The 23965-nt window shown below is 56.5% G+C and overlaps 1 protein-coding gene across 22 annotated transcripts in view; it reads right to left on the bottom strand.

Moving 5' to 3' along the window:
* CACNA1G (calcium voltage-gated channel subunit alpha1 G) overlaps window positions 1-23965 on the bottom strand; it is a 67075-nt gene that overhangs the window by 11404 nt on the left and 31706 nt on the right. For 6 of the 22 annotated variants that reach the window (XR_012088816.1, XM_008011488.3, XM_008011494.3 and 3 more), the window contains exons 13-27: window positions 23750-23905; window positions 20790-20858; window positions 19201-19285; window positions 18924-19117; window positions 15994-16425; window positions 15030-15130; window positions 14684-14807; window positions 12998-13066; window positions 12667-12851; window positions 11593-11719; window positions 9852-9977; window positions 8889-8978; window positions 7859-8051; window positions 5986-6039; window positions 449-600 (exon numbers count right to left, since the gene is read on the bottom strand). Coding sequence is in view for 17 of the 22 variants with exons in the window: in XM_008011488.3 (XP_008009679.2) it covers window positions 449-600; window positions 5986-6039; window positions 7859-8051; window positions 8889-8978; window positions 9852-9977; window positions 11593-11719; window positions 12667-12851; window positions 12998-13066; window positions 14684-14807; window positions 15030-15130; window positions 15994-16425; window positions 18924-19117; window positions 19201-19285; window positions 20790-20858; window positions 23750-23905 (2157 nt within the window). In the remaining 5 variants the exon portion in view is untranslated. Of the gene's footprint in view, window positions 1-448; window positions 601-5985; window positions 6040-7837; window positions 8052-8888; window positions 8979-9851; window positions 9978-11592; window positions 11720-12666; window positions 12852-12997; window positions 13067-14683; window positions 14808-15029; window positions 15131-15993; window positions 16426-18923; window positions 19118-19200; window positions 19286-20789; window positions 20859-23749; window positions 23906-23965 lie in introns of all 22 variants that reach the window. The other 16 variants (XR_012088819.1, XM_008011497.3, XM_073004951.1 and 13 more) reach the window with 5 other exon arrangements.

The following is a 23965-nucleotide window of genomic DNA, read 5'->3' on the forward strand; positions in this document are numbered from 1 at the left end:
CCTCTCATTGGACAGATGGGGAAACCGAGGGCTGGAAGACAGCCAAGGGAGGCTGACTGGAGAAGTGGCAAGGTCACAGGTGAGCTGTGGAGCTGGACATTCACTAGAATCTCAACTCCAGAAGGGCAGGCATCCATCTGCCTTCTTTACCCTCAAAGATCCAGAGCGCAGCTCATAGTAGACACTCAACATTTGCTGGGTGAAGAAACCAGGTCCTCCACTCCCTTTCTGTGTGACCTTGGCCACATCAACTAACATCTCTGAGCCTCAATGTCCTCATCTATAAAACAAAGATGATAGCCACCTCCAAGGGGCACAAGAGGAACCCATGTAACGTGCCCAGCACTTGCCTGGCACAGAGGTACCCTGGCTCAGGCTGTGTTAACCCTGCCCAGAGGTTCCACAGCTGGAGGTGGGGGGGGCAGATGGCTGGTCCACTCGCTCCTACCTGGGGCTGCTGGTAGTGCTCCATGGCCATGGTGACCACGTTCAACCCGATGACACCTGTGATGAAGAGATCCAGGTAGTGGCTGGTGCACAAGTGGTGGACGAGGAGCCGGAAGCGGGAGTAGTCGGAGTAGTAAGGTTTGCACTGGGCTTCTGATGGGGCGGGTGGAAGAGCAGAGCAAGCATCAGGCTCCTGCGCCCTGCACCCCTCCACCCCCAGTCCCTCACAGCCACCAGCCTCTAACGCCAGAGCTGAAACATTCCAGTCATCACCATCCTCGCCCTCCCCACGCTGCCCCTTGGTGGGGGCAGCCGTCTGGGCGTGTCCCCCTCCAAGCATCTGTTGTACTGGCTGCAGTTGAGGGCAGGATGGATCAGGACATGCAGAGCCCCCCACCTACATTAGACGCCAGGTGAGCCCCCTCCCCTAGGCAGCCTCCAAAATCCACCAGCCCCTCATAACACCCTCGACTCAGTGTTCCGCAGCAAGGCCAGATCGATACGATGAAAAACAACTGGTCAGGCTCAGAGCATGCTCCATCAACAGGGAGGCAAAGGCTTTTACTCCTTCACCAAGCTCAGCCCCTCGGGGAAGCAGAGGAGATTACACAGAGCTGGGATTTGGAGATAAAACCAGAGATTGGAAATTGGACATCTTCTTGGCTGGCTGCACTGACCCACCCAGCGGGCCTCCAGAGGGCAGGGCCTGGGTCTTTTGCACCCTCATGTCAGCGAGGGCAGAGGGGAGGCGTTGGGGCTCTGCTCCATCCCAGACTCAAGCTGGGAGGGCCCCACCTGTTGGACTCACCCAGTTTCTAATGAGGCACTGCCCAGCCTGCTCCTGGGTGTTTGGGCAGCCTTAGACTGCAGGCCGGGCTGGAAGCACTGTCTGAGATCTGTCAGAGGCACAATATTTCTCTTGTAATTAGTGAACCACTTAGTTATGAAAATCATGGAGCCAGAAGGTTGGACTGCCAAGGAGGCAGAATAAATCTGGGGGCAGGAGATTTCAGGGGGCCCTCTTCCAGGTGCTGACGAAGAACCAGGCCAAGTTGGGGCCCATGTTCTCGGGAGGAGGTTGGGACAGATTGGTCTCTCACGAAGCCATAAAGAAGGAAGAGGCTCCTCATGGGGAGGTGTGTGGCAGCCTCAGGTCCCAGACAGCCCTTCCCCGTCTCAGGAGGTCTAGGAGGAAGCCAGCCAGCGAGGGCTGCAGCCTCTGAGGCCTGAGCCAGGGGGTAGCTGGCTCAGGGGCAGCAGGAAGCTTTGGGCCCAGGCCAGCTCAGATTAACTGTCCTTTCCCATGCATAGGACCATTGAACAGAGAGGTAAACTGAGGCAAGGAGCGGCCTGGGGTGGGCCCCCACCCGAGGCTGAAGGAAGAAGAGCACCCAGGTATTGCACATCCAGCCTCGTGGGCTGCCATGCTCCAGGCCCACCCGGCCACTCTCCAGCATCGGCCTTGAAGTGTGGATGACCACGGAGCAGACAGTCCCCGGCACTCTGCTGCGCCTTAGACATGCATGAGGCCATCTTCCTGTTTTCAGAGACTGGCCAGCCAACTGTGGCTCTGTTTGTTCAAGAACACAGCCCCACGAGTGTGGGGCTGGAGAGCCTGGGGCAAGGGAGGACAGGAGGCTATGGGTCATCCACAACTCGATGGTAGAGGGTGGGCTGGGTGGGCCGGGCCTCTTCCTTCCTTCCTTCAGTACCACAAGAACCAGAGGGCGCTAGTCGCCCTGCGTTGCCTGAGCAGCCGGAACGCTTTCTCTGCATTAATCTCCATAAATGCCGAGAGCACCCGATCCCATTATGCTAAAATATGAATGGAGAATTAACTAAAATGTTTGAATACAATTAGGTTAGAAAAAACGGCTCCTTATTAGCCCCATCATTAGCTGAGACAATGTAGAGGAGAGGCTGGGAGAGTTGCCCCCTCTCCCCGTCACCCCAGCCTGACTCTGTAGGCAGTTCCAGGCCAAACGGAGCGGCTATTCCCACCAAGCTCTACCTTCTGGCCTTGCCCTAGGAGTCTGTGGGGTGGGTGGGCTTCAATTCAGCCGGGACCCTCCTCCAAGAGGTCCAGAAGGAAGGGGGACAGGAGGACTGAGGCAGAGCATCTGCTTAGAGACAGATCCCAGCCCCTGAGGTCTGTACAAAGGCCCCTCCACCCTGGCCCCTACCCCAGACGGCAGTTGCTGAGGCTGCCAGAAATCCCCCATTAGAGCGCAGGTCCAAAGAGTACCAGGCCAATCTGATCAGCATCTCCTCGGGCAACCCCTTTGTTTTTCAGAGGGAGAGAACGAAGCCAGGCAAAAAGTGAGTCATTCAGCTAGCTACTAGGCATGACTGAGCTGGACCTGAACTTCCAGCCCGAGGCCCTCGCCAGTTGCCAGGTGGGTGCAGACACAGGGCTTTGAGGCTTTGGCCCAGACGATGCCCCTAGCCTCCACAGTTAGGGCCTGGCGATGCCACCCCCCTTTGCTGCTCTCTGGACCTTGGCTCTGCAGGCAAGCACCTGGGTGTGGAAAAGGAATAGAAACCCCCTAGGAGGAGCCTTGGGCAAGCCTGCTGCTTTGAGAGCTCCAACCATAGCCCAGGAGGAGCCTGGACCCGTGGTCACTGAGGCATTGGTAGCTGTGGCACCACCTCCCTGCCTTCCACCAGGATGAGCTGCCTTAGGTGGAGAAAATACCAGAGTCAGACAGTCGGGGGAAGGGCACATCTAGGGCGGCCCAGGCCCCCAGTTAGGGGCAGGGAGAAAGGAGGGGTGCAGAAGGAGGGCTGCAAGGCAACAGGCACAGTGAGTTAGTAAGAGTCACGGGGAGCCCAAGGCACGGCCAGGGTGGAGCGTTTGCAAAGGGGAGTGGCTATGAGTAGGCAGAAGACAGGGGTCACTCCCAAGGACACAGGCCCCCCACGGCAGAGGCCACACCTTCAGCTGCCGTGGCCAGGCCTGATCACTGGGTCCCGGCCTGGTGGAAGGAAAGAGGGTGAGTGAGTGGAGGTCGATGCCGCAGGTGGCCAAGGAGAGTGGAACTGGTGTTGGAGGCTTAGCGGTCCCATGGGGCAGCCTAATGACCCGCAGCCCCAGTCCCTCCCTCCATCTGGGAAGCCGGGGTGGACCCAGGCGTCTGGTCAGGCCCATTCCCTTGCTAATCACAGGCTCTGCTCTTCTGCCTTTCCCTAGGGTCCGGCTCTCCCCGTCCTGCTGGGAGCAGCACCAGGACAGGAGTGCTAGCAGGGAGGTGTGGTGCACGTGTTTGATTCCCAGCAGCCCTGGACTGCGTTTAACTCTGTCCCCATCCCCCTGGTGGGTAGACCAGTGCATCCGCACCGCTGTAGGAGAACCTCTAGGGTAAGGCCCAGGAATCTGTGTTTATTTTTCCAGGCGATTCTTATGCACATGGAAGCTTAAAAAGCTCTGGCACAGGCCACGCAGAACTCCAGGTCCTGGGAAGTGGGATATGGGATGATCTGAGCCCTTATTGGGGGTCTCTGAGTCTTCATCAACAGCCAGGGAAGGTAACTGGTATACACGCCTGTGAGTGCCACCCCAGGATACAGTGGGGTCTCTCCACTCCAGGAGCACAGCAGAAGGTACCCGGAATGGGAGTGCAGTGCAAGGGTCACTTTGAGAGTGTTTAGCACTGAGTGGGCGAGTCACATCTTAGGGGCCGTGAGAGTCTGCATGTGTTGATTTCTGGGATAACATCCCAGGTGGAAAAGTCTCTGTGGGCCAGCCCTGTGTTAGGATGTTTTGGGGTGAGTGTGAAAGTGTGCAACCTTCAGTCTACAGGCCAGGTGAGCCCATAAGGGAAAAGCTGAAGGCCACTTCTTCCCTCCTTCCCCTCATCCCCTAACAAGTCACGAATTTGCAAGACAGCCTGATGCAGAGATGTGGGGACCCTGGCAATCCAGACACAAACCAGCTAGAGACTCCTGAGCCCCAGAGAGACAGTCTCTCAATGCCAAACGCCACTGCTTAGCCTCATGGGGCCATAGCTCAGATGGCCTCAGGGATGATGTACTGAATGGAGGCTCAGGGGTTCTCTCTTGGGTGGGTCCCTGAGGCCCCACAGATCATGACGCCCAACATCCCCAGGGCAGCATCTGCCAGATTCTGGCTTCCGGGGGAGTGGGGAAAGTGGAGAAAGGTACAGCCGGTGGTTCCCAGCATGGGGGTCCTTATGTTCTCTCTCTCTCTCTCTCTTTTTTTGAAATGGAGTCTCACTCTGTCACCCAGGCTGGAATGCAGTGGCGCGATCTGGGCTCACTGCAACCTCGGCCTCCTGGGTTGAAGCGATTCTCCTGCCTCAGCCTCCTGAGTAGCTGGGATTATAGACATGAGCCACCATGCCCTGCTAATTTTTGTATTTTTAGTAGAGACAGGGTTTCACCATGTTGGCCAGGCTGGTCTCAAACTCCTGACCTCATGATCCACCCGCCTCAGCCTCCCAGAGTGTTAGGATTACAGGTGTGAGCCACCGTGCCCGGCCCTTATGTTCTTTCCAATACTTCAAAAAGCTTGAAAGAAATCCTATACTTTGCCTGTGTTAAGGCCCCACAGACTAATTTAATCATGAAATGGTCTTTCTTTGCCATCATTTAGTGCGTAACCTTCTGCAGCTCAGAAGCTGTGATTAGCAATTAGATGCGCCTCTGATTAGTAAAAATGATGAAAGAAAGTCATTATTGAAGTGCTCGTAACTTCATAGACAGCCTTTGAAAATGTGGGGTCTGTTGCAGGAGATGATAACTGGGGGCCTTGGGGATGAACAGCTTGGGAGCCACCAGCTGGAGACATAGTGTTAGGAGGCCCCACAGCTCTGCCATGGACTCCATGAGCCTCCACACCTCCATCTGGGGGCCAGTAGGGAAGAGGGGAGCAGGGGACCGAGGGACCATGGAGGGTGGGCTGGACCGGGAGAGTCTTCCCAGAGACATGGCTTTTAAAGATAAGGACCCAAGTCACTCCCAAATCTTTGGCTTTTTTTGGGAGAAGCTCGTGGCCAACTCAGGCCGTTGATTCCCAATTCCTGCTGTTTGTAGCGATGACGCAGCCACCGTGATCACTTGACTATTAATGAGTCTGTTCAATTATTCATCGTTACATTTTTAAAACAAATCCTTCCCCTCTCTGCTCCTCTCATCCTGCTCCCTTGGATCAAAGTCTCCCCTTAGACAAAAGGAGACAGGAGAGATTTGCAGCTCTAATAATTGACCGGTGAGCTACAAGGAGGAGGCACAGGAGGGAAGAGGCAGCGGGAGGTGGGGAGCTTGGCCGGCCGAGGAAGCCCTTGCTGGGAAGGTAGGCTCTCCAAAGGGCGTCGGCAGAGAGGCCTCAGGCCCTCGCCTCCCGTCCAGTTTGACGCAGGCCTGCGGGATGCCGCGGAGCCCAGTGCTTCAGCCCCTGCCCTCTTGGGGGCCCCAGGGACCCTCACCCCTTCACCCCAAGAGGATAGAATCAATGAGCCATGGGGGAGGGAGTGAAGAGCATGTCCCCACGCGCATAAGCCCACACCCCAGACGCAGTACCTGACGCAGCGCTGGCTGAGCTGCCGGAAGCAATTACATCGTCCAGCATTAGATCTAAAAGAACGAAACACGACATTGGTCACTGGCTGGACCAGGTGCGCTGGGCAGGGCCCCTCAGGGGTGGCTTCCCCTCAGCTCCCACCTCACTCTGCCAATGGGTGGGGTGCATTGAGCATGGCTGGCTGGCTCTGAATGTCCAGCCCAAAGCTGGGGGCACAGGGCACTTGAGGAAGACAAGCAATGTGGCTAGCTGGTCAGGGTCAAGGGGCAGGGAGGCACCAGGAGGGGCAGGCAACCAGTCATAGGAACAGATGTCCACTTCTCCTGCACTGTGGCCTCAGCTGCACCTGAGACTGCTACAGACCCCAGAAGGGGAGCCAGCTGGGCAAGCAGGGGCCACAAGTGCCACCTGCCAAAAGAATTCCATCTGCCCGACTGTGAGGAAGGGGTGAGGAGGATGGAGCAGGAGTGGGAGCGTGGCCACTGGGGACAGTGCACCTGCTCAGCTGCAGACATCCACAGGGAAGCCCAGCCCGGATCCCTACCCGGAGCTGAGCAGAAGGTCTTGGGGGTGCTGATAGTGAGGGTGAGGGACATGAAGAATGGCACCTCCCATTGCTGCCCAGAGGCCAGCGTCTCCCCCATGTCCTGGGGCAGCTTCCGCTGTTCACAGGGAACACAGGCCCTCTCCCACCCCCACCCTCGTCTGCAACTCCCACACTCTCTGCCCTCCTCAGAGTGCCTCTCCCAGGCCGCGGGAGATAAAGCTGAGGGCAGAGGGGAGGCAGGGGCACGGCAATCCCTCACTCATTTGGTGGTACTCACATGTGAACACACCAAAGGAAAACTCAGGCCATCACACCCATCTTATCGGCGGAAGGAAGACGGTTTGTGAAAAGGTGAAGAGAGCATAGGAAACCCTCACCCCAAACAGAAAGAGACACACAGACAGACACACAAAGGCTTAGAGAAACCCACACACAAAGACACTTAGAGAGACGTGGGCTGTGACTGAGAGAGAGAGGCGCGGAGATTCCACTGCACCAGGCAGATGGGAGCCCTGGAGCCTGGGAGAGAGGCAGACAGGTGCAGACACACCTGGGGATGGCCCAGAAACAAAGCGGCCTGGGCGCCTGCCGCGTCTCTCACATCCTTCCTGGCCTGTCTTCTCACTTAGTCTTGGCCCACCCGTGGCATAAGGGCATGAGGACGATGGATGGGGGCTTCACCCACCCAATGCCAAGAGATGCTGGGGAGCACAGGTGAGGAGGTGAGGGGCTGCAGGGCCCCAGGTTATTCCAGAACTTCCCCAAGCCAAGGGGAGTTTTCTCTTTTTGTTTTTGTTTTTGCTTTTTTTTTTTACTTTGGCAAAAAAATATATATATGATGGTAGAAAGTTTTGTTAGAGATAGGGAGGGAGGGGTGCCTGGGTTCTCTTTCACACTGTTGTCCATTACTGAGTTCTGCTGAGGCCTTGCTCAGCAGCTGCAGACACTAGGTGGGTGCAGGGTTAGATGCTTGCTGCCCACCCTGGGCCTCTGGATGAGCAGCCAATGAGGCTCCTCTGAGAGTCAAGCTCAGGGAGGCTGGGTGTCCACCCCCATTTGGCATCATCTGGGGAGGATGATGCTGAGGTCCCGGGAGCCCCCAGGGTGGGGGCAGCTCCCCCTACCCATGGGGCTGAAGTGGCCTGCTTCATGCTGGCTCTAAAGGCAGACATGCTCTTGCGGGGAAGGAGGTGAGGAGGGAGGAGGGAGTCTCTTCTCCCTGCCCCCGGCCCCAGCGCCTAGCCCCCTGCAGTCGCAAGGCCAAGGTCAAGCACGACCCAGAGAGAGGTGGAAAGACTACCGACCAGCCATCTGCTTCTCCTTACTCCTTCTCTTTTTCTCCAGTCTTCGTAGACGCTTCTCCTCCCGCCGCCGGGCCTCCTCTTCCTCCTGGTGCTGCCGACACTTGTGGAAGTTCTCCACCACCACACCCACAAACATGTTCAGGACAAAGAAGGCCACAATGAGCAGGAACGAGATGAAGTACAGCAGCATCCAGGGGTTGTGGTTCATGATGGGCTGGCGGGGAGCAGGAAGGACAGGCGGAGCCATCAGCCCGAGGGCAAGCTGTCTTCGGAGCTGCCCACAGCCTGGGTTCCTGCAAACCCAAATAGCTACAGCAACCTGACAGGTGATGGAAATGAATGGTGTGGGTTTGATGTGAAGCAGGAGGGAGGGGCAGGGACTGTGGTAAAGGGGAGAGTAGATTCTCCACCCAAAACTGCCTCTTTGTTCCGGCTGACTCCTGCCCTGAGGGAATGCAAGCCCAGTATTCCCAGATCTTCAGACTTTTCCTGAGTAGACACAAATCTGAATCTCTGAGTAAAACTCACCATTTTTTTTTCTTTTTTTAGAGACAGGGTCTTGTTCTATTGCTTAAGCTGGAGTGCAGTGGTGCGATCATAGCTTATTGTAGCCTGGAACTCCTGGGCTCAAGAGACCCTCCCACCTCAGCTGGGACTCCAGATGATACCACCACACCCGGCTAATTGTTTTTAGATTTTGTAGAGCTGGGGGTCTTGCTATGATGCCCAGGCTGGTCTCCAACCCCTGGCCTCAAGCGATTCTCTTGCCTAGGCCTCCCAATGCACTGGCATTACAGGTGTGAGCCACTGCACACAGCCCAAATTCACTAGTTTAAAAATATTCACCACTAATTCAAAAAATGTTAAACATGTTGTAGACCAATAAAACATGCCCAGATTTGGCCCACAGGCCACCAGCAACAGCCTCTGCTGTAAAATGTGATGCTTCTTTCATGGCATTTTGCCACCCTGCCTTGCTCATTCTGTCCTGAAATCAGCCCATGCTGAGTGACCTGAGCCCACAGATGGGTCCCGTCCACCTCAGTCCTACCTGCTGGTCCACGCCCACAGCATCCAGCCCATCATACATGATGTCCACCCAACCGTCCTTGGAGGCCAAAACGAACAGGGACATCAGGGCCTGATGGGGAGGAAGAGAAGGAGATATTTGAAGTCTAGGATGTGTGGCTGAATCACCTACCACCTGCCCCCAAAGTGCCTCCTGCATCAGCTCCAAACACCCTAGTTCTTGAGGGGTCAAGCTGGAGTCACACTCCAGGCTCCAGGAGAGCCCCCATCTCAGGGTTCCATAGCTGAGCTGCAGTTGGAGGGGCCCTGAGAGATGGTCACACCCTCTGCCCTCCGCCAGGTAGGACAAGCGACCCACAAACCCTGGAAATCCAGAAACCAAAACCAGGGTGGGTCTGGGAAGCAAAACTGAGTGAGCAACTTCGTTTTCTACATTTCTGTTTCTGCAAATATGGAGTGAGGAAAGGAGTTATCTTGACAATATGCCTATCCCTTCCACTGTGTTAAACAAATATACACATCATCTCATTGCATCCTTACTGAGACCTCCAAGGAGATTCTATTATGACTCCATTCACCAGTTAATGAAACTGAGGCCCTGGTCAGTCAGCTGCTCCAGGTCATTGAGCTGACAATGGTGGGGTCAGAATTTGCACAGGATTCACATCCAGGGCTGCATGTCCCCACTGCCACGTGTGCTTCCCGCTCCACCATGTAGCGCTCTGGCCCTGGGCAAGCCCCTTACCCCCTCTGAGCCTCTGTTTCTTCATCTTTAAGGAGGGCTAGAGACCCCATGGGCCCACTTTTTGGGGCACTGAGGGATGGACTGGGCTTTGTGACATGCTGGTGGTTAGACAGCAGAGGGTGTGAAAGGCTGATTGATCTCTTCGTGGAGCCCACCGGAGTCAGCAGGTATCATTAAGCATGGCCCTGTGCCCCCTCCAGCCTCCTTCACCACAGTCCCACCTCTGAGCCTGGGGCTCACCTGGCCAAGGTTGTCAAAGTTGTACTTGTGCCGGACCCACCGGTAACTGGCCTCGGCACAGTCCGATTTATTGGTGATGTTCCTGGTATCCTCGCCCTGGCACACGAAAAACTTCCCTTTGAAGAGCTGGACACACATTCCCAGAGACAGAGAAAAGTGAGCTGTGACCACAGGAAGCCCAGGACTCCTGAGCCCCACCCCCACATCAGCCTGGGCACGTTTTGGGTGAGTGTGGCCTGCTGTGCTCTGGGGTCAGTCAAGACAGGGAAACACTGACAGGAGCCTCCCCTGCCGACACCCACTTCCTTTCCAAGAGTTGGGAGGAAAGGTCATCAGGACGGGCAGTGGGAAAGGGTGAAGGCGGGTAATAGTCATTCATCTTCCACCAATGGTTAGGTCAGGCGTGTGCCAAGTGGGGGTCCCCAGCATCATCTGGGAACATGCTAGAAACACACATTCTCAGGCCCAGCCCAGATCTACTGAATCATACACTCCGAGTTGGGGGAGCAGCGATCTTTTAACAAGCTGTTCCAGTGATTCTGACGCAAACGCAAGTTTGAGAACCGCTGAGCTAGGCATTTAATTCTCACAGCAACTCTGGGTAGGGGAGTGGGTATTATCAACCCCACTTTACAGATAAGAACAACTGAAGCACAGAGAAGTTAATCCACTCACTAACGTCCCACAGCCAGCAGGTAGCAGAAAGGGGGCTTGAATCCAGGTCTGTCTGATTGGAAAGCTCACCCTCATTCTAGTGTAAACCAGGCTATGTCTACTGATGAAGAAAGGAAGGCAGGACCAGGGGCCTGAGCAAACTGCTCGAAACAGACTAAATTCACCGGAAGGACTGGGTTTAACAATGGTTCACTCTACTGACCCAAGGAGGCTGGGAAGTGGGGAAGGGGAAGAGCACTGGGTGGGAGTGGGGAGGGTGTACAGAGAGGCACCACACAGCTTTGGTAAATGCACCCCAGCCTGGTCCCTAGGGCTAGCGATTTCTAGGAAGCCAGGGAACAGCCCCTCACCCAGGGCAGAGTGGACATCCCAGAAAGCCAAGGGAAGGAGGGGCAGGGAGGGGAGGGTGTAGCCACCCAGGGGCTCCCACGCTGCCTGAATAGCCAGCTGTCTACCCTGCAGCTGAAACAGCTGGAGACAAGGGCCCTGGAAGACTGCGATGGAGGGGCTCCCCGGTCCCCTGAGGCGTCTGCTGAATCCTGCAGGCAGCTCTGGCTCTTTCTCTTCCAAAGCCAAGTCTCCTCCCTGGGCCCAAGGCCAAGTTTCCCCAGCAGCCCCCACTTCCTGCCTCGTCTGGGGTCTGCACCCGCCTGCCTGCCAGCACGCTGCTAACCTGGCCCAGCTGTCTGGGCCCTGGATCCCTAGACCTGGCCTGCAGCCCACTGTGCTCGAGCCGGGAAGGAAGGGAGGGGATCCCGGAGTAGACCCGGGCCAGCCTCTGTGCTCAGGGAGTGCGTGCAGAGGGCAGGAACAGCAGCCTGCAGCTCCCATGGCCTGAAGCCTTTCTGCAGCCCCGGTCCTACTTGGGGCCTTCCTCTAGGCTCCCAGTTTTCTTCAAAATGCCCAGGAGGTAAAAGGGCCTAGAGCCTGGACGGGAGCATCCCTGCTTATTCCTTCCTGGAATGAAGGCAGCAGCAGCAGCAGCTTGAGCCATAAGACCCAGGGGCCAAGGGGAGGGGCCCTCCTCAGGCTTTCACCCACAGCTGGCCCCCAGAACCCCACACACCTGCACCCCCAAGATGCCGAAAATGATGAAGAAGGCACAGCAGATGACTACAATGTTGCCGATGGGTTTCAGTGAGGACATCAGCGTCTCCACCACCAGCTTCAGCCCCTGCGCCCGGCTGATCACCCTGGGGAGGGGAGGGAGAGAGGTGACAGGGCTTTCCCCAGCCCAGACACTCCCTTGTCCCTTGACCCTGCTCCCCACCCCTAACCTTGGCCATTGGTACTTTCCTGGCCTCTGGTGGCAGAACACAGTCCTCTTTTCACAGGACCCCTGCCATCAGGACCCCTACTGTAATCTCTCAAAACAAGTGGCAGGGATCCCCATGCCCCACATCTCCACCTCCATCCCAGGATGTCAAATGTATGACCTGTTTGGGCTGGGAGTGGGGAGGATTCAACTCAAGTGAGGCGTTCCCTAGGGATGCAGTGTATTGTGGGTTGGGGGTACCAGGAGATAAACTTGTAGGGAAGCAGGCAGAGAGGGGGAGGGGCAGAGGGAGATGGACTATCACAGTCAGGGAAGCATTGCCATTAGTCCATATCATCCCCGTCCAAAAAAAATCTGAGTTGGGGGTGGTGACTGCTGATTGGAAAGGGATTCCTGAGAGGGTAGATCCCTGGCCAGGAGAAATGTCACCTGTGGGTGGTCCCTGGCAGGGGCCTGAAGATGGGAAAAGCCAGCAAGAGGAGCTGTCACCTCACGGGGAGGGGCTGAGTGTCACTCCCAGGGGCCACACAAGGGAGAGCTGCAGCTGAAGACTGTGAACCCCTTGGCCCCTTGTGGCCCCTTGTGCTGTGCGCTGCACGGGGCTGCAGTCACCTTACATCACATGGTGCGGTGGCCCGGAGGAATATGTCATGTTGAAGAGGAGGAAAGCAGGTGTGTGCCTGGAGGGAAATTACTGGGGCCGTAATCTGAGTGCTGTCTGGGGCAGGATCGCCTGTGGGGGTCACAGAAAGAAGGCTGGCCTGTGCGGGCTTTTGTTTGGTGGCAGGGGGTACTGGTGGTCGGAGGTGTCTCTTCGGAGGGGGCCACCTGTTGGAGGTGTTCCGGTGCTGGGGAAGGGGTCACCTGAGCGGGCGCAGGGTCCGCAGCAGCCGCAGCACCCTCAGCATGCCCAGGATCTTGGTGCCGCTGTCAGAGACCATGGACACCAGAATGTCGATGACGGAGATGAGCACCAACAGCCCGTCCAGCACGTTCCAGCTGCTGCGCAGGTACGCCTGCTCCCCGAAGCACCAGCCCAGCGCCACCACCTGGGGACCGCCGCTGCGTCACCGGCCGCCCTCCCCGCCGGCCCCAGCCCTGCCCTGCATTGCGGCCAACCCTCCTGCCCTCAGCCCAAGCCGTCTCCACTCCCACCAGGAACCAGAGGGCCCAAGCCAACACCAGCCCCCATCACCTTCACTGTCATTTCAGCCAGAAAGACTGCGGTGAAGATGTAATTGGAGAGGGTCAGGAAGATGCGTTCCTGCAAGACAGGGAAGACAGGGGTTGCCCGCCGGGAAGCCCCCTCCCTTGGGCCAGGTCTGCTCTGCATACACAAGTCAAAACCTGCTTCTAACATTTCACTCAGAAAACGACTCCCACCCTCCACAACAATGCAGATCACGCCCCTCTCATACACACACAGAGCCCGTGCCAGGTCCCTGGACTCCCCTGCAGCTCTGCGGACAGCTGCACCCCTGTCTGTGACCAGAGTTCCCCGCCCCCACAGCCACTTAGCTGGAGGGGAAGAGGATCTGCACCGCAGTGCTGTGATCTGCGTCCCGTCCCACGTCCTAAGCCCTATTCCCTGGTTCCTTTTACAAACTGGGGCAGGATCTCACTTGATCTCTGACCCCTGCCTGCCATCCCACCTTCTTCACTTGCTTTCCTGCTGTGCACCCCAGAAATGGAGCAGCAGTGGAACCTGGGGTCCTGACACAGACTGTGCACTCCCAGACCCAGGCTGGGGCAGGGCGGGAAGGAAGGCCATCTAGTTCCCTGGCATCTGTGGACTGAGTCCCTCCCTGGGTGACCGGGAGACAGGCGCAGATCTCTAGAGAGGTGGCGGGCAGAGTGTGAGCACAGAGACGAGGGAAGGAGAGGAGCAGGTACGGTGACAGAGCTGGAGATGGAGGAGCTGAGTGGGAAGATGGTGAGAGAGTCGTGGAGACAGTGACATGGCGACAGAGAGCTCTACAGCAGGGCCTCAGGCGGGAGGCAGCCAAGGCTGGAGTGCAGCCAGCGCCCCTGCCTTACCCTGTGACTCCGGGTGTGAGGTCCCCAATGCGGGTGCTCTCTCACCCGCCTAGTCCTGGGCTGCTCCCGCCATTCCTCAAGCTCCCTCCACCCCAACTTAATAGAAAACAGAAGCCCCAGCAGCACTGAAATGTAAACAATGGTGTGGGAGATGGCAAGGAGGGATGACAGGCAAATCCTGGCCACCTCTAAGCAAGTGGTGTAGCAGCCACCCCCCCACCCATCCTTCTGGAACTAGAATTGCTGCCGACAGCGAAGGGCTATGATGCCAGGCTGGGAAGAGACAGCTCCCAGGGCCAGCTGGGCCCACCCTGAAGGGGTTCGACCCTGGGGCGGTATGTCCAGGGACTCTGGCTCTCCTTCTGAGAAGGACTGACAGGTTCGCAACCAAGCAGAAGTGACCCATGTCCCCAATAAGGCCCCTGAAAATCTACTTGTTTTTGACCTGGAAGGACCACCAGGAGCAAAGAACAGCTTCCATGACCGCTCTGCATGCCCCCAAGGCCCCGAGGCAGACTGGGCAACATGCCTCCCCATCTGCACACCCCAGCACTCCCCGACTCACGCGTGTGCCCTACAAGCCTCTGGCGCATGAGAAATAGCCTGGAGTGAGACGAAGCACCCAGCTGGGCTGGTATATCATAGAAGGGAAACTGAGGCAGGAGAGGACACAGGGGGTGTCCTGGGGACCAGCATCTAGTGAGAGACCTAAGGGAGAGTCCTGGCTCCCCCGTTTCCTGCTGTGTGACCTGCAGGTCAGCAACCGTGGCCTCCTCGCCTCCCTCACTGGTCCTGAGTGCAAACCCCAGGAGAGGCCTTGCCGTGAGCGGGACTGGGGACTCACAGCGCTGTGGGGGTCAATTTTGGGGCGCTCCATGGCGATGGTGATGCAGTTAAGGAAGATGATGACGAGGACCACGTGGTCGAACATCTTGTGGGTGATGATCCGGTGACACAGGAGGCGGAACCTGCCCAGGCACAGAGGCAACAGCTGAGAAGAGGAGGCAGGGCAGGTGGCAACGAGAGGCACCGCCCGCAGCCCCTACCCTTCCAGAGCCTTCCCAGCTGAGGCCACCCCGCTCACACCCCCAGGCAGGGTGCCACTTCTCAACTCCCTGATAGCATCGCCAGGGGTAATTTCCCGTGAGAAGAGGTCGGGACACAGGTCAGACCCCTGCCCTGTCACTTACCTGGACTGAGGAGGGAAGATGTAGGCTGACCAGGAGTCTCGCTCGAGGCAGCAAGCAGGGAGTCGGGCTCGGATCCACGCGCGGACCCGTTCCCCTTTGCTCTGCAGAACAAACACTGGAGTATGAGCAGGACCAGGCCTCCAGGTTCCCCAGCTCCTGGCTCCTCAGCAGCGTCAGGACCCTCACTCCTTGTCTACCCTCTCCCACCTGGGGCCCAGGCTCTGCCCTGCCTCTCTTATTCCTAAAGCCACACTCCTCATCTCCCTGTCAACCTTGCCAGGCCCCCTCCTCATCCCTGAGGACTCCTTGCCTCTCCATCTCCTCCCTCTCCTCCCCTGCGTCCCCAACCCCGCTCTCCCCTCTCCCCACGCCTGCCTCCAGCCCAGCCCCTGCCTGCCCTTCCTGCTGGGCTGGAAAGCAGCATCAGTTATCAGACACTGGCCCCACACATCTGTCTTTTCAGAGACACACCTGAGCTGAGGAGACACTGGGCCTACTCTTCACGTGCTAACCCTGAGGTCACTACACCCCATCCCCAGGGGGAATGGTGGTGGTGAGGGGTTTGGGGGAGGGGCACATGGGTATGGAAGGAGTGGGAAGTCAAGGCTTGTGATGAGGTTGAGATGAGAAAGGGGGATGGGGGGGCACCAGTTTGGAGAGATGATTGATGGGTCTTTCTGAGTCACAGGGGGAGGGCCATGAAAGATTCATACACATCTGCCCAAAATCATTCATATCCACCAAGGGTGGCAGAGCTGCAGCCCCAGGCATAGGCATGACAAGGAACTGGGGTTTGGCAAGGCGGGCAGAGGAAGAAAAGGGACTGTTTGGAGCTCGGTTTCCAGGTCCCCCTTGATATCCCCTGGGCTTGGAATGGTAACTCCCTCGTACCCAGCCGGGCCAGGCACAGCTCCCCTCTTTCAAGGTCAGGGGCGAAGGGTCACTGTGCCCACAGGGGCCTCACCAGGTTGCCCTCGTCATCCGCGTCATCCCCATCCAGTGGGGGGTCGTCGGGCCGCAGGGCCCGGGCCAGGCGCCCCGAAGCCGACTTGCCATTGCAGTCCTGGTGCTCAGAAGCAGAGCCTCGGCCACTGGCAGTGCGGTGCAGTCCTGGCACCTGCAGTGTGTCTGGCAGGTCAAAGGAACTCTTGGCCTCCCGCTCCAGGGACTCCCTGTGGCGACGGTCGCTTCCCGCGGGGCTGGCCCGCTCCTCTTCCGAGCTCTCCTCCTCATCCTGGCTCTCCTGGCCTTCTCCCGACAACAGGGACCGCCGCTCCCCACTTGGGCTTCTCCGCTTCAGGCTGGGGGCACGGCCGAGGCTGTTCCGGCTGGAGCGCCTGCTGGTCCAGCTGCTTGCAGCGCTCCAGGGGCTGTGCGGGGAGCTGCGGGCACTGGGCTGTGGGTGAGCAGGGGAGGAGTGGTCTCAGGCAGGGCCGAGCAGCCCTGTCCTCTCATGTGCACCTGGTCTCCTGGGAGCCTCACTGGCATCACATCAAGTGTAGGGGTGTGAGCAGGAGCTCTGGACTCTGATGCCTGGGTTCAGATCCTGGCTCACCCCAAACAACTGAGTGACCTGGGGCAAGTTATTAAGCCTCTCTGTGCATCTGTTTCCTCATCTGTAAAATAGATATGGCAATAGAGCTCATTCCTCATTTAGTTGATGAGAGAAGTGTTATAATCAGCTGATGGGCAGTATATATAATGGGGTGAAGAAACGTAACTCAACAGCAAAAAATTAACCCAATCTAAAAAATGGGCAAAGGGCCTGAATAGACATTCCTCAAAAGGAGATACAGGGCCGGGCACCGTGGCTCACACTAGTAATCCCAGCACATTGGGAGGCCAAGGCGGGCAGATGACCTGAGGCCAGGAGTTCGAGACCAGCCTGGCCAATGTGATGAAACCCCATCTCTACTAAAAATACAAAATATTAGCTGGGCGTGGTGGCGCATGCCTGCAATCCCAGCTACTTGGGAGGCTGAGGCAGGACAATCGCTTGAACCTGGAAGGCAGAGGTTGCAGTGAACTGTTGCACTCCAGCCTGGGTGACAGAGCAAAACTCCATCTCAAAAAAAAAGGAGACACAGATGGCCAATACGTATATGAAGAAATGCTCAACTTCACTAATCACCAGGGAAATGCAAATTAAAACCACAGTGAGTTATCTCACACCTGTTGGATTGGCTACTATGAACGTGATGAAAGACAGCAAGTGCTGTTGAGGATGTGGAGGAAAGGGAACCTTCGTGTCCTGTTGGTGGAAATGTAAATTAGTACAGCCATTATGGAAAACAGTTTGCAGGTTCCTCAAAAACCTAAAAATAGAGTTGCCATATGACCTAGCAATTCCACCACTGGGTATTTATCCAAAGGATTTGAAATCAGTATGTGGACGAGATATGGGCACTCGCATCTTCATTTCAGCATTATTCACAATAGCCAATATATGGAATCGACCTAAGTATCCATCAATGGAAGACTGGATAAAGAAAATATGGGCCAGGCGCAGTGGCTCATGCCTGTAATCCCAGCACTTTGGGAGGCCAAGCCAGGCAGATCACTTGAGGCCAGGTATTTGAGACCAGCCTGGCCAACATGGTGAAACCCCATCTCTACTAAAAATACAAAAAATTAGCCAGGCATGGTGGCACATGCCTATAATCCCAGCTAATCAGGAGGCTGAGGCAAGAGAAACGCTTGAACCTGGGAGGCAGAGGTTGCAGGCAGTGAGCTGAGATCGCACCACTGCACTCCAGCCTGGGTGACAGAGCAGAAAGGAAAGAAAAGAAAGAAAATATGGCATACATGCACTGTGGAATACTATTCAGCCTTAAAAAAGAAGACTGTCATTTGTGACAACATGGATGAACTGGAGGACATTATGCTAAGTGAAATACACAAGGCACAGAAAGACAAATAAATACCATATGATCTCACTTATATGTGAAATTCAAAAAAATTGAACTCATAGAAGTGGAAAGTAGAATGGTGATTAGCAGAGGCTGGGGTTGGGAAGGGTAAGGATGGGGCCAATGGGGAAGGCTTAGCCAAAGGATACAAAGTTTCAGTTGGACAGAGAAATCAATTTTCGAGATTTATTGCACAGCATGATGGTTATAGTCAATAATAATGTAAAGTATATTTCAAAATTGCTAAGAGAGTAGATTTTTAAATGTTCACACCACACACAAAAACATAAGTATGTGAAGTGATGCATATGCTAATTAGCTTGATGTAATCATCCTATAATGTATGCATATATCAAAACGTCACATTGTGCCCCATAAATATACACGATTAGTATTCGTCAATTAAAAGCAAAATTTAAAAATTTAAAAATAAATAAAATCACGAGAGCATGGCACCAACACTAGCCTCCTGGATTAAAATGCTGGCTCTGCCATTCCCTTCTGCAATCTGAGGCTCAAGCCCCCTCTGTAAAATGGGAATCGTTGTGGTACCTACCTCCCAGGGTTGCTGTGAGGATTAAATGCATTTAGAATGCTTCGGAGTAGTGTTTAGAAGAGTGTCTGGCACATAATCAGTACCTAGATGAGGGTCTGCTATTATTATTATTCGGTCTTGAGGAGGTAGGGACACCCCACCCCCATTTTACAGAAGCAGCTCAGAGAGGTGGTGTCTTGCCCGAGGTCACTCAGCTAGGGAACAGAACGGGTCAGCTTAGGCCCTGTTCTTTCATCCCCCAGGCTAGGGCTCCTTCCCTGGCTTGCATCACCGGCTCGGACTCCCCAGGGGCTTGTCTAGGCACACCCAGACCTCGTCCAGCCCATGGGGTAGGGGCTATGCCCTTGGACCCGCCTGCCTCCATCCTCTCTTCCTCCTGTCCTCCTTAGAATATCTCCCACCATCGGGGTACCCACATGCACACCCTACCGGTGACTTCATCTCGTGGGCCGCCCCGGGCTCCGCCGACCCGCTGCTGCTGGTGCGGCGCGACGCGGGGCCCAGCGCCTCGCCCAGGCCCGTGCTGGTGCTCTTGGGCAGCGACATGGGTGTGGCGGCTGTGTGGATGATGAGAGGCGGCAGCAGGCTCTTCCGCAGCTCCGGATGCTCTCCCAGGGACACCACTGCAGGGGGACAGAGGGAGAGATCCCGAGTCCACTCAGGGCTGGCCCAGGGCCAAAAGCCGCACCCCAGGATAGGTACTCACAGGCCAAGCACTTCTTCCTGTCCCCATCACCATCCAGGCTGGGTGAGAAGAAATCGGGCTCTGATTCGGACTTGTTGGCATCTCCCTAAGGCAGGGGAGCAGCGGACCATTAGGGATCGGGCCAGGCTGGGGAGGTTGGGATGGACCGGGCCTCCCTCTCTTCACACACACACACTACATATAGGCCACAGGAACCAGCAACCACGGCACAAGGCATGCACCGGCGCAGGCCAGACCCCCCAGGCTTAGGGCCCAAGGCTTCCCAGGGCCCCACCACCTCTGCCTCTCCAGCCACAACTCAGAAAAGGCCACGTCTTATGTGAGCCCACAGCACAACCAGCCTGGATGAACAGTCACCAAGGCTGGCTGGGGAGAGAAGGGGGAGCTAGGTGGTGGGTGGCACAGGCCAGAGGGGGCTGGGGTCCTGGGGACCTGAGTGAAGTGTTGACTAGTGCCTCTCTTGCAAAAGTCCACTCGAGGCCCTTTGCTTTCTCTCCACAGCTCCCCTCCCCTGAGCCTCAGACTCGAGGACCCTGGAGGGAAATTGAAAGACCCCAGACAGAGCAGCTCAGCCCGAGGACGCCACTTCAGTCCCTCAGTGTCTTCCCTTCATCTTCCCCAAGTCCCAGCCCCCTCCCTGGCCCCATTTTTACCTCTCTCCCTGTCTCTGGGACAGTTTTTTCTTTCTTCTTAGCAGGTCAGTAGGTTCCCCAGTAATTACACACTTCTCCTTAAGAAGTTATTAAAAAATACTTGATTGCTACTTTTGATAAGGACATAAATATTGGGTAATTGGCATCTCAGGGGATCATTTTCATTAACTCAGTTTACAGCCCTAACGAGGCCTTTAATTATCAAGTGGGATCTCCAGGGGCCTGCTCGGGATATGCAGCACCATGGGGTCCCACAGGAATGCTGGCTTTGCCCCGAATTCTGGTGCCAGGGCAGGGAACAACAGAGCACAGGCTTATCATGGGGCCAGAGGGGGAGCCAGCCCTGAGAGCGCCAGCTGGACCTAACTGGGTGATGAAGTGGCCAAAGGCTCAGAGTGATTTAAAATATTGGTACATTTTGGCAAGAGCCACATCCCATCCCCACATCCTCCAAGGACTTGTCCTGAGCTGAGGCAGCTTGCGGGGTCTCCAACAGGGGCCTGGGCAAGGGGTGAAGGGGTGGGAGATGGGGGAGTATGGCCACAGATCTTGACTCCACTGAAGCCGGACGTCTGGTACTCCTCCGGGACCTCAGCACAGGCACGCACACACGGGGTGCCCCACACATGGGGTGCCGCACACACGTGCACACAGAGGATTCTAAGTCCCTTCCTTCTCCGGCCCATCCACCGGTCTGGCAGGGATGGAGATGGTGCCCTTGGCAGGTTGATGGGGACAGAGGCAAGGAGGTACCTCCCTTCCATGTCCTCAAGGGGGAAGGGACTTAAAATCGAAGCAAACCTCACAACACCAACGACCATCACGGCTATGACAGGTTGCACAGCAGCGGAGCGTGAACACGAGCACAGAGACACGGAGGTGGAGTGGAGGGGCACGGGGCACAGGAGGCATGCCGGCTCATGATCGCGTACCTACCCCCTGGGAGTCGACAGGCAGCTGAATACAGCTTAACTGTCCACTCGCATCTTCCCGTTTGCTGATTTCCTACAGGGAAAGGGGGAGGCAGGGGAGGGCCGCTGGTCACAGGCGCTCGGGGCCTTCAGATATCAGCAGTGTCGAGAAAGTATGAAGAAAAGGAGGGGTGCAAACCCCACAGCAGGGGAAATGAGAGACACGGGGAATAGGGGGCAGAGAGGGGATAGAACAGCCTTCCAGAATTCAACTACAGGCCCTCAGGCTAGAATGAATCTGAAGGGTGAGGGCAGAGGCCAAAAAGATGGGGACAAGGGCAGGAAAGAATCAAGTCCCCCCATAATCCTAATAATAACAGCCACCATTCATAAAGGGTGTGCCCCGCATGGGAAACTACCTCCTTAACACCAGCTGGCTTCCTTGCAAGGTAGGAAATAGGTTCCAGGATTGCCATCTTACACAGGAGAAACTTGAGATTTGGAGAAGTTGAGCAAACTGCCCCAAATCATACAGAGTAAGAGGTGGATCTGGGCCTGGAACCCGAGTCTGTGGCTCAGAACACCCCTCTCCTCTCACTGGCTCGGAGGCAGTGGGCTTGGGGAATGGGAAGGAAGCAGGGAAAGGAATGGACAAAAGTCAGAGTCAACACGGAGCCAAGTCAGGCCTCATAACATCTCATGCTCTCGGCTTAAGTCCCTTCAGATCAGAATAGATCCAGCTGCTCCGTTTGAGATGGGATGTGACAAGTAATGCTGAGATGATGGCTCTGATGTTGTTTAGTATCAATTAATGGCCTCACACAGGGCCTGCTGCCTGTTCATTTAATTAAGTGTGTGAATGATAAATACACAGGGATTCAGGGCGCTGCCCCCTGCAAGTCAGGAAATCACCAGCCAAGCAGACTGTGTCCCTGGACCACCCCCTCTTAGCTCTTGGCAGGGTAGCAAGGCCAGCAGGGGGGCTACCCTTGAGGCCTCCTGCTGGGGAATCCCACCAAAATGCGGCAGCCACTTCCTCTGCCAAGGTGGGTTGTCTTATTTGTCAAAATAAAAACAAAAATCCCAGGCCATCACAACAGCAAAACCAGACTCCCCTGCCAGACCGTGGGGCCCCCTGAAACCTTACCCAGGAGAGGGCGCCTTGGAGGTGTCCAGGCCATGGGCATCGAGGGACACTCCCCACCCCTGCCCACCACGTGAAGGACAGTGGAGCAACTGGCCCAGCCCCTCCCATGGGCACTCCGGGCCACAGTTACTGCCCACTCCCATGGAGAGGGGATGTTCTTAAAATCCTTTCTGCATCCCACCCCAGGCCTGAAGCATTACAGCCCAAGACGCCGCATCCTGAGTGAGACCCTCCTTGCAAAGGTCCTGACACTGCAAATGTTGGGGAGGGTGTGGCTGCCGGGCCTTGTTGAGCCCTCACACTGGGGCAGCTCCCAGGCCCCCAGCAGGGCCAGAGTGACCAGGCTGCCCTAGGGCCAGGCTGCTCTCATTCCCACACTCCAGCTTTGCTGTTGCCTAGCAACCAGGCCTCGGCTGCACTCAAGTTAACAAGGTGTTTGCTGAAAGGGCTGAGTGCTGGGGAGGGGGCCATCTGTGCTGGGCACCTGCAGACTGCCTTGGCGGCTGAGTGGCAGAGGAGGGGAGGGGAATAGGCTCGCGGTGTTTTCCATTTCCCTCCACAGAGTTGCACGGGAATTTTTCTGAGGGAACCATGGCTGGCAGGAGCGGCCTTTGGAAGGGGCCAGGAAGCCCGGTCCTCACTCAGCTCCTCCTCTTATAGGCCCTGAGCAGCAGCAGAGTGAGTCTACTGGCTCTTGTGGGAGCACTGTGGTGCCCCTTAATTCTTCAGGCCTCAGGGAACCCCCAAATTAGTATCCCATTCCAGGGAGCATACTGGCATCCCTCCCTCCCTGCAAGAGGCACAGCCATCACCAAAGCCTCCCCCACCAGCTGCCCTGGCTGCCCCATAGCGGGGAGGAAATGCGGTAACGGATAACTACAGACTGAAAACAGTAGCAGGGAGAAAGGCCAGTGTGGGACAGATACGCTGCACCCCACCAACCCAGCCGGCCTACAGGGAAAAGCCCTCCCTTGCAAGACTGGGAAAGAGTCGGAAAATAGATTTTTGTTTTTCCACCGTGTGCTGGGTATTTATAGACCAGGCCGCAGCGGGAGTTTCCATCCGGGTCACCCGGAGAGAACTGGACCAAGAGCTTCTCCAGACCCAACCTGCAGCATTTCTAGGTTGGGTCAAACTGCCCTGTTTGAGGCCCCAGCAAGCTGGGGTGGGTCTAGGGGCTTGGGTGGGAAGAGAGGCAGAGCTGAGGGAGAGGAAGGGGTGCAGCCCTTTGGGCAGAGGCTGCTTGCTGACACGGCAAGGGCAGGATCAATGTAAATCAATATTAATTGATGACGCTGCCTGTGACGAAGGTGATGGAGCCTGGGCTGGAAATAGGACGCTCATCTCTGCCATGCCCGTAGCTAATTGGGCTCATTTCTCACCCTGGGCAGCTAAGCCCTGCCCTGGTCTTAGTGGCATCTTCATCTGCTCAGTCAGAGCTCAGATGACTTGCACACAAGCTTCCTGCACCCCTCGGCTCAGAGGAGTCCTCTCCAGGTGTTCCATAGAGCACTGTGCTCAGGAGTCCAGCTGTACCACAGGCAGACACTTATCTGGTCTGCCTCTCTGGGGAAGGGGTCTAGCCAACTCCGAAAGGGATGTCTACTTGGTAGCTAAGCTTCGGCGCAGGAACCCCACACAACCGTCCTGTGTCCCATGTGACAAGGGGCTGCATGAGACCCGGAGCCTCCCATCCCTGGTCCACCCTGGCTTAGTCTAAGAGGCGCTTCCTGTGGGACCTCCCAGGCCCCCAAAGTTGAGGGAGGAGCTCATGACAAGCAGCCCATTGGAAGTGGGACTGCTATGGGCAGGGTGAGGTGGGCAGGGCAGCGGGTTACCTCCGCCTGGAAGCCCTCCACCAGAATAGCGACCAGCAAATTGAAGAGCACGTAGTTGCCGAAGGTCATGAGGGCAATGAAGTAAAGGGCTGCCCAGGATGACGTGGAGGCCATACCATTGTACAGGACTTTGTTCCAGTCCTCCTGGGTGAGGATCTGTGGGCAGAAGACAGAAGTCAGGGCCTATACTAGCAGCACCTGACGGTCCCTGTCCAC

The sequence above is a fragment of the Chlorocebus sabaeus genome, chromosome 16 (assembly GCF_047675955.1).
Source record: "Chlorocebus sabaeus isolate Y175 chromosome 16, mChlSab1.0.hap1, whole genome shotgun sequence".
Lineage (NCBI taxonomy): Eukaryota > Metazoa > Chordata > Mammalia > Primates > Cercopithecidae > Chlorocebus > Chlorocebus sabaeus.